The 10000-nt window shown below is 46.2% G+C and overlaps 2 protein-coding genes across 2 annotated transcripts in view; one reads left to right on the top strand and one right to left on the bottom strand.

Moving 5' to 3' along the window:
• The window catches only part of bace2 (beta-secretase 2), a 23131-nt gene extending 20514 nt beyond the window's left edge, over positions 1 to 2617 (top strand). The window contains exon 9 of the mRNA XM_080844749.1: positions 1554 to 2617. Coding sequence (XP_080700875.1) covers positions 1554 to 1798 — 245 coding nt within the window. The 3' untranslated portion in view covers positions 1799 to 2617. The remainder of the gene's footprint in view (positions 1 to 1553) is intronic.
• Positions 2618 to 4370: 1753 nt separating this feature from the next.
• LOC308369724 (transmembrane protease serine 2-like) overlaps positions 4371 to 10000 on the bottom strand; it is a gene marked incomplete at its 5' end in the record, with an annotated part of 11963 nt that continues 6333 nt past the window's right edge. The window contains 8 exons of the mRNA XM_080844238.1: positions 4371 to 4465; positions 4637 to 4789; positions 6262 to 6404; positions 6748 to 6843; positions 7395 to 7567; positions 8334 to 8502; positions 9384 to 9427; positions 9738 to 9854. Coding sequence (XP_080700364.1) covers positions 4448 to 4465; positions 4637 to 4789; positions 6262 to 6404; positions 6748 to 6843; positions 7395 to 7567; positions 8334 to 8502; positions 9384 to 9427; positions 9738 to 9854 — 913 coding nt within the window. The 3' untranslated portion in view covers positions 4371 to 4447. The remainder of the gene's footprint in view (positions 4466 to 4636; positions 4790 to 6261; positions 6405 to 6747; positions 6844 to 7394; positions 7568 to 8333; positions 8503 to 9383; positions 9428 to 9737; positions 9855 to 10000) is intronic.

Below are 10000 nucleotides of genomic sequence, written 5' to 3'. Positions count from 1 at the left end.
TTGATAAGTCTGTACCTAGCCACTGTTGTCCTAGGCCACATGTGTCAAACTCAAGGGCCCGGGGGCCTGATCAGGCCCGACAAGCCATTTCATATGGCCCGCCAGCTCCTCAGAATGTTGCAAAAAGTTCCATTGATTTGAATGAGCAACGGTGACATTTTATTCGGTTTGCCTACCTTTCCCTCAGGATTAATAAAGTATCTATCTATTTATCTATCAGAACTTGTCCCACAATGCACTGTCCCCGCGTTGGTAGCATACGTCAATTTAAGGAACGCTTGCCCCACTGTCCGGCCCTCGACTTACAACCATTTTTTTTATTTCGGCCCTCTGTGTATTTGAGTTTAACACCCCTGTCCTAGGCAGTACACCCATACACCCTTAAGAGGGGTAAGAAAAAACCTGACTTGAAATGACTTGGTTGATTGTGGGTGTAAGTATTTAGACAGACTCTGCAGGGAACTAGCACCTATTTTAGGCAGCACGGGTTCTGTTAGTGTAAGTGTTGTTCTTGTGGCCATCTGACCGGGCCCATTGGCTCTTGAGAACGGTGCTGAAGTGGACCCACAGATTTCTCAGAACCAGCTATCCAGTGGACCTGAACTATCCCGACCTGGGGCAGACCTGGAGAGGTCACACCTGGAGAGGTCACGCCTGGAATCCACCTCTGTATGGGTACTTTCCAAGCTGACCAATCAGACTTCAGTGAACAGGCCTGGCAGAGGGGTCAGTAAGCCAAGGAGGAAGACACAGTGTCAGCAGTTTATAAGTTACTGGAAACACTTATACTCCAACCCAGACTGATCCGTTAGTGGACTCAACTCCTAACTTTGTTTTCTTCTCCCTCTCTTTCCCTTCTGCACTCTCTCTCAATCTCTTTCTCTCTCCCTCCCTTTCCCCCTCTTTTTCCTACTCTCTTTCATCCCTCCTTTCCTTGTCTTGTCCTCTCCTCCCTCCATCTTGTCTCATTTCTCATTTTCCTCGTTTGCTTTCATTGGCGTATCCTCTCCTCTCATCCCTTCATCTTTTCCCATTTCTCCCTCCGCTGCATTTTCCTCACCTCGTCTGCGTTCACGGGCTATCCATCTATCTATCTCTCTTCCTCTTCCTCATCCTCTTCATCCCTCCCTCCTTTCCCCCTCTTTTTCCTACTCTTTCATCCCTCCTTTCCTTGTCTTGTCCTCTCCTCCCTCCATCTTGTCCCGTTTCTAATTTTCCTCACCTCGTCTGCTTTCACGGGCTATCCCTCTATCTCTCTTCCTCCTCCTCTTCCTCTTCCTCCCTCCCTCCTTTCCCCTCTTTTTCCTACCCCCATTTATCCCTCCTTTCCTTGTCTTGTCCTCTCCTCCCTCTATCTTGTCTCGTTTCTCATTTTCCTCACCTCGTCTGCATTCATGGACTATCCCTCTATCTCTCTTCCTCTTCCTCCTCCTCTTCCTCCTCCTCCTCTTCCTCATCCTCCTCTTCCTCATCCTCTTCCTCCTCCTCCTCTTCTTCCTCATCCTCCTCCTCTTCCTCATCCTCCTCTTCCTCCTCCTCCTCCTCCTCCTCAGTGTTAGCGGGGCAGCCGTTAGCGGAGCTCGCCGGGCCCTTCCTGGCGGAGTCGGTGTCGTCGGACTGCGTGGAGGGCTCGTTGCTCCGGGAGCCGTTGCTGTGGGTGCTGGCGTACTCGCTGATGGGCCTGTGCGCCCTGGTGCTGCTGGTGCTGGTGGTGCTGCTGGTGTCGCCGTGCCGACGCCGTCGCCGTGACGGCGAGATCACCGACGAGTCTTCGCTCGTGCGCCACCGCATCAAATGACACGCCGAGACTCAGAGGGGGGACGCTGGAGGACAGTGATGCTGAACAACGTGTGTGTGTGTGTGTGTGTGTGTGTGTACGTGTGTGTGTCTGTGTGTGTGTGTCTGTGTGTGTGTGTGTAACCTGGGAGAGACTTCAGCCAAGACAAATGCAGCACTAAGTAAGGGGTTCTGCTGTAGTCAGAAGCTGAAGTGCATCTATCTCTATTAAACAATTCAGTGATTCTGTGAGATATAAACACTTGGGTGGTTCTCAAGTACCTGTAGAACTTAATAAGGTTCTTCTCATCATGGCCTATGTTTCTACGAGGCATGTTTCTCCCGAGTGGTACCTGAAGGTTCTCTTAAACATGACAAAAGCTACCCGAGATCAGCTGATAAATCTGCGTTTGGTTGATATGCTGTCGACCGCACACCTCCCACCTACAACAGACACTCCTCTAAATGTACTTCTTCAGTGTGTGCCCATTTAAAGAGGCACAGGAGACGTATTCTGTCTCCAGCTTAACAGCGTCTACGGCCATCTATGGTTTCTCTGTTCCCCATGTCTGCTCACGTCTACCTCCAGTAGGCTGAGACAGCAGTGTAATTGTGTATGATATGGAAGTTATGTTTTGTTAGTTTTTTTCCCCCTCTCATCATTTGAACGCCCTTCCTCTACAGTTAGGAATGCTGCTCTGCCTTACTGGCACATCTCTGTCAAGCTTAAAAGCTAGCGAGACGCATGAGTGCAAGTGGCTGTTGTTCCGCGCGTCAGATGGTGAGTGTGGGGGGGGCTGTGTGTGTGTGTGTGTGTGTGTGTGTGTGTGTGTGTGTGTGAACAGCCTGCTCCAGTTGGTGTGTAAATCAGAGGAGAGCCCCACCGTACGCCACCAGCACCGCGCACATCTGGCTGAACAGATGCAGCCCCCCCCCCCCCCCCCCAAGCACTCCAGACGAGAGGAGACGCCCCCCCCCCCCACTGGAAGCACTCCAGACGAGACGAGAGGCGCTGCCATTGTAACGCCTGTTTGCCCACTAAGCAGTTGCTAGTGATTCTAAACCCTCCATTCCTCCACCCACCCCCCTCCCCCCCCCCCCCGACCACTGTGCAAGGGGTTATGGGATACATTTCCCAGAGTTCTTAGCATCATTCCATATCAGTGACAGAGGTGTGGGCAAGAACTAGCTATTCTACGTTTTCAAGAGCCAGGCTGCTTCTTTTTCCAGTTGAACACAGTTGGTGATTATACAGTCATCTGGTTTTTCTGTTATTGTTTTTAAAGAAGAGCATGGCTTTGGAAAGGAGGCTTTTAAAGTACACACTGAGCACTGTGTTTTCTCTAAAGAGGTCTGTCGTTATTAGCCATTCACTAATCTGGTTGTGTGTGTGTGTGTGTGTGTGTGTGTGTGTGTGTGTGTGTGTGTGTGTGTGTGTGTGTGTGTGTGTGTGTACCCTGAGGGCACCTTTGTAGGTATGATCGTTTTCTTTGTCCATGTGGTGTCTTAAGCTATAGTAAATTGATGAATGTGAGCTTGTTTCTACCTTGACCACAGAGGATTCGTATTGGTCCGAGAGATGGACAAGTCAATTTAAAGGAAATATAACGTCTGTACCATGCTACATTATTCACATCCCACCGTAACACTCATTGATATAGGCAATCATTATTTGTTTGTTTTTGTTTGTTTATGTGTTTGTTTTGTCTTCTTAAAGTGCCTCTGTAACATAGAACAATGTGCATGGTACTCATGCATGAAATCCACTGCACATATCTTGTATTGTATCCTGTACTTGTATGAAATGCACTGTTAGCAATGATGTGCCAAATATTTGATTGTGTGTAAATATATTTCTGTGATTGTACTGAAATATTAGTCTGTTTGTCAACACATAGTCATAGAAAACTTGTGATTGTGTTTTTAGTATTTAATCAGTTGCCAAAAGGAGAATGTTGTATGAAGTTACTTCCTTGTTTAAATGTTCAACTATAATACTTCCTTGAGTGTTGGCGTCAAGGAAGTTCAAACAGACGTTCACTACCAACAGAGGAATAACTTGTGTGACCAAATAAGTGAAAATTACTGTTGTAAAATCGAAAAACATATCAACTTTTTTCCTGCATGCAATATTTTTCTTTAGATTCAAAATCTTTCTATCTATGCAGTGCCATTGCTATTTAGCAGTAATGTACATATGAAGCTTAATAAATGATCTGATTCAACCTTTAAAACATTCCATCCTCCCTTGAATTTCCATCACTTGCAATTCTGTGATGATGGTACTACATGTATTGTATTGCTTGCAGGCATATCTACATCGATCTGTGTAGTCTTTTGGCACCATCTACTGGCGAGGAGCTGTAAGTGCAGTTGAGTTCTAGTCTTAACCTTTTAGGTGCCTTTGAAAAAGGGTATGACAATATTCAAAACAGACTTAATTTATCCATTTAATTAGGGAAGACAACTCCTTGAGCTGTGTCATTTTTCAAAAGCAGACCAGAACATAGGCACTGTACTTAAATTGTCTTATTTTAGAATGACCCACAAACATGTACAGTGATCACGTGCAAATAAAAACAGAAACAAAACAGTGACATTCAATAGTACTTTATCTTACATTTAAATAAATAAGGACTTCAGTGCTATCCATGGAGGTATGTGAGTTCACTCAGCTTTCCCTGTGCAACTGCAAAAAAGAACCAGTGAGAGAGAGATAAGGAGGGAGAGAGAGAGAATGAGGGAGGGAGGGAGAGAGAGAGAGAGAGAGAAGCTCCTGTTAACGCCTCATGAACTCTTTTAGGGTAGTAAGACAAACTGGCCGCCATGTCAGCAGTGTTTGAGTGACGCTGTGTTTTACCTTCATCTGCGCATAGATCCAGTCCAGGAAGTAGGTGACGTTGCCATAGACACCGGGCTTGTTTACACGACCACAGCCCTCCCCCCAGCTGATGTCTCCCAGCAACCACCACAGAGAGTCCTTCTCAGTCATCAGAGGTCCCCCCTCGTCACCCTAGGGAAAAAGCAAGCAAACTTTAAAACACACACACACACACACACACACACACACACACACACACACACACAGAGTCCTTCTCAGTCATCAGAGGTCCCCCCTCGTCACCCTAGAGCAAAAGCAAGCCAACTTTAAAAACACACACACACACACACTCTCACACTCGCACACGCACACACACACACACACACACAGAGTCCTTCTCATTCATCAGAGGACCCTCTTCGTCAGCCTAAAAACCAGTATGTAACCCAGTAAGTCCTTCTGTGTTAAAGTATGCTTACAAACCATCATGTATTCACAGACTTCACATAATGATGAGCTTTTAATAGGATGTCTGGCAGAATCTAATAGACTTCATCAGAGAAATATCAGTGAGAATATCTCTCTCTCTCTCTCTCTCTCTCTCTCTCTCTCTCTCTCTCTCTCTCTCTCTCTCTCTCACACACTCACACACTCACACACTCACACACACACACACACACACACACACACACACACACACACACACACACACACACACCTTCCTATTCTGGTGGTGAAGTGGATGGCTTAAGCATCCACACCTCCAGCACCAGTGTACCGCCCAAACCTAGACAAACATGTGACTCCTTTGTGCCGTTACAGTGTGTGTTTGCTGACTGCGGAACACAAACATACCGACAAGATCGTGTGTGTGTGTGGCTTGAACTTGTCCCCTCTCTCTCTCCGTACACATCCAAACCCCTTTCATATCCAGCCTTGAGGAACATCAGAGACTGGACACGCTTTGATCTTCAGACCCTCAGTCTTTGTGAAGTCGTGCTGAGTCATGTTCTAAAAGCATGTGTGTGTGTGTGTGTGTGTGTGTGTGTGTGTGTGTGTGTGCAGGCAGTTCTAAAAGCATGCAGGCGGAGCCTCACGCTCCTTCATAGTGTTTTCACAGCGCCTAAGACGGGGTGTGCTATGCTCCATGTCCAGCAGGCGGAGAACCACACACACACACAGACACACACAGACACAAAGACACAGACATAGACACAGACACAGACACAGACACAGACACAGACACAGACACAGACACAGACACAGACACACACACACACACACAGACACAGACACACACACACACACACACACACACACATCACTCTGGTCTGATGAGGAGAACACTGTAGGGTTGAGGATGAGATGAGGCCAGCTCAACCAGTTGAAGTGAGAATGGGAGAGTTTGTTGGTTTGAACACTCGATGTGATGACTAAATGAAGACTAAATGAACTGTGAAGTCTCTGAGGTCAAATTATGTTTCCTTCTGTGTTGAAAGACGCAGACCCAGGAGCTCGCTTGTGTGTTTGCTCAGAGGCTCAGAGTTGGGGTTCACACACACACACACACACACACACACACACACACACACACACACCAAAAATGCTAAGACTCACACACACACAACCTCACCAAAAATGCAGACATACACACACACACACACCTCGCAGCGGTCGACTCCTCCATTCGGCTGGCCTGCACAAATCATGCTGTGTGTGATCTGGCCGTCATACATCTTGGTGCCGTTGCACTCCGCCGTGCTGATCAAAGACACCTGCGCCTCCTTGAGCACTGACGACGTGTCACCTGGAGCAGACACACAAGGAGCTCTTATTAAACACACCCACTCACACACACACACACACACACACACACACACACACACACACACACACACACACACACACGTCTCCTGGAGCAGACACACAAGGAGCTCTTATTAAAGATGGCGCAGCCTGAGGCCAGAAGAACATCAGTTCACCACAGAACACACCTGACTGGAGCATGGCAAGGAGAGCTCTGATAGGCTAACAAACAGATTTGGAGAGCTCTGATTGGTTAACAAACAGATTTTGAGAGCTCTGATTGGTTAACAAACAGATTTGGAGAGCTCTGATCGGACGATCACAAATAGACGTGAGACCTCTACCTCCTTCAGAAGTCCTCCCAAATCCCACAATCCAACTGGGCTGAGGTGGAGTGAAGTCCATGTGCATATTGGGCAGACAGATCGGCCTCGAGGACCCTGCATCCATGGGAGGAGAACCAGACCGGTCATCTCAGGCTCATAAACAACAACAACCACAGCAACAACAACAACAACAACATCAACAACAACAGAAACAACAACAACAACAACATCAACAACAACAGAAACAACAACAACAACAACAACATCAACAACAACAACAACATCAACAACAACAACTGCACAGCTGCACAGAGTAGCAAGTCACAAAGAAAATTATCCAATGAATCGTCAGGAATGGAGTGGGAGTGAATTATACACAGCTAGACTGGCCCAGAGCTTGGGTTCAGTATCTACTTAAAGGGCCAGTGCCTGATGGAGTATTCCTTATTATTTCAGTCTTCTAAAACAATATATGAAATATAGGCTTTATTATTTACATTATGTGTAAATGTTCTTCTATAGTAAAACTCAAAATACTTATAACTCCTTTCAGAAGTATTTTTTACTATTTAGAAATGTTTGAAATTGTTACTGTAGCACATTGTATTTGGACAGGGATTAAAATATAAAATCTAAATATAATATTAAAATATATGTCTTTGTACCGGACGTCTGGAGGGGCTTCTGGAGTTTCATCAGTGCGATGTCGTTGTTGTGGGTCTTGTTGTCGTACTCCGGAAAGGTGATGATCTGTGTCACTTTCTCAGCGGGGTTGAAAAACAACTGAAGCTCAGCATGGATATCCACATAGACTTCCCAGAGCAATGGGTCAGGAGCCCTGGAAAACACACACACACACACACACACACACACACACACACAAATTCGTTTTTAGCATGCAATATGGAGTGTGTGTCGTCAGTTACAACAGCACAACAATATGCTATTCTGTGGGCATAACAAAAATAGTTCCAAATTATATTACTCCTGTCCTTTCTAATTCTCTATTTCAGGCCTTATAAATAAAAATAGATTCCAAGCAGCAGGATTTATAGAATGTGACACACACACACACACACACACACACAGACACACAGACACACAGACACACACACACACACACACACACACACACACACACACACACACACACACACACATACATAAAATAAAAATAGATACCAAGCAGCAGGATTTATAGAATGTGACAAACAGGTGACTCAGAGATGGTCTACGAGCATGGCAGTTAGCAGGTTGATTACACGCGTCATTTGCCAAATATTTCACATACAAAAATCGGTGGTCAAAAATGTCTACTAGAAAAACCAATAAGCGAAGGGGCGCGAGGGGATTGCGGATTTATCGGATCCCCAAAAAGTTTTCTAAGTGTCAGAATCAACTTTTTCTTAGGATTTTTTAGGATAAGGGTTAGGGTTAGGGTTAGAGTATAAGGCTAAAATCTAGGTCTAGGTACCCCTACCAATGCCCGAAAGTACGTTACACTTCCTGTATGACGTCATACGACGCGGATATTGTACTTTTTTGGGATCCGAATAATCCCCAACCGCACGAGGGATCTGTACTGTGTTACCCTGACCTCTGACCTCTGTGCGCACTGCGCTGACGTGAGGATCCAGTAGGGGGCGATGATGGAGCCGCCACACCTGGTGAACTTTGTCCTCTCCCTTAGCACGACCTGCCACGGCCACTCCCCCAGGGACGGCTGCTGCCCGCCCACGATCCGATCGCCACTCGCAGGTTTGGAGCCGCACGCTACAGCCATTAGAGAAGAGGGCACGTGTTCAATACAAAGGGGAGAAATACGTCAAAAGAAGGATTTTTTTGTTTTATTCACAAGACAGAGTGTCGCTGACTGCGGAAAGGACCCAGCTTTGGTTTGGTTTTCACGGAGCCACATCTGAGTTGCGTTCAAAGTAGAAAAAACGAAGGAAAAGATTCGCCAACTCCGTCGGCTTTGAGTTCACGGCAGGTACAATCTAAGGAGGTTGTTCTTGGCGAACGAACTCGCACGCTGGACTAAGGGTTACCTTTAAACCGAACAAATTAAAATGTTTACACAAAATGAAAATGTAGAAGTTCAAAGAAAGCGTGTTCCATCACCAACGCTCGCTTCTGTTTGATGAATTTGAACACACCTCAGATTTAGATTATATTCGGCCCAGTGTCAGGTGTTTCCTGAGAATGGTCTTCCATAGACAGGAATATCTCCCTTCTTTTGCCTTAAAGGTTGAAATGGTTCAGGATGTCTATGAATGACAATTTCCTCCATCTGTTCGCCTGTGATTTGTCTATTTGTGTCAAATCCCAGCACTTAACCACGGGGTGAACGCCCTTTTCCTCCATTCCCACACCAATCTACTTGCACATTTACATTTACATTTAGTCATTTAGCAGACGCTTTTATCCAAAGGACTTGTGTACATGTATACACATTTTACATTTTACACTGATGGCACACTGCACATCAGGAGCAATTAGGGGTTCAGTGTCTTGCTCAAGGACGCATCGACAGGGAATAGCAACCTTCTGATTACTAAACGACTTCTCTTCCTCCTGTACCACTGTCGCCCCCACTGCCAATCTACTTGCACATCAGAATAAACAGAGAGCATAACAGCAGTATCCAAACTCACCAATACAGCGCAGGGTCACTGTTTTACCCGATGGGCAGGTATCACTGTGGAGTAAATGGATTAAATTAAATGTGAAAAAACAACCATGACAACATTAGAAAGATCCTGCCTAAATGCCTCAAAACTTGAAAGTATGGCTAGTTTGCCTGTAGTGTGACTCTAGGTAGGGGGAAAGATTGGTAGGTTTTGGGCTTTGTGCCATGCCGGCGTCTATGGTAGTTCTTATGGAAGTGCCGAGGCGCAGGTGTTGAAGGTTAGGAACTGGGATTCTCTCACCTGTACAGGAAGTCGGATTATCTTACCTGTACAGGAAGTCGGATTATCTTACCTGTACAGGAAGTCGGATTCTCTTACCTGTACAGGAAGTTGGCCAGTAGAGATGCATCGGGATTGGCATAAGATGAGAGTCTCATGAAGCCTTGATAGCCACTGGAGCCCAGAGGTGTATGGCCTGAACTCACATACGTCTCCCTGAGAAACACACACACACACACACAAACCAGAGGGTCTGAGCTCACATACGTCTCCCTGAGAAACACACACACAAACCAGAGGGTCTGAGCTCACACACGTGTCTCTGAGAAACACACACGCAAACCACAGGGTCTGAACTCACA

This window comes from Sprattus sprattus, assembly GCF_963457725.1.
Source record: "Sprattus sprattus genome assembly, chromosome: 9".
In the NCBI taxonomy this organism is placed as follows: Eukaryota; Metazoa; Chordata; class Actinopteri; order Clupeiformes; family Clupeidae; genus Sprattus; species Sprattus sprattus.
Note: the sequence above shows the minus strand (reverse complement) of the source record. Positions and strands in the feature narration are given on the sequence as shown.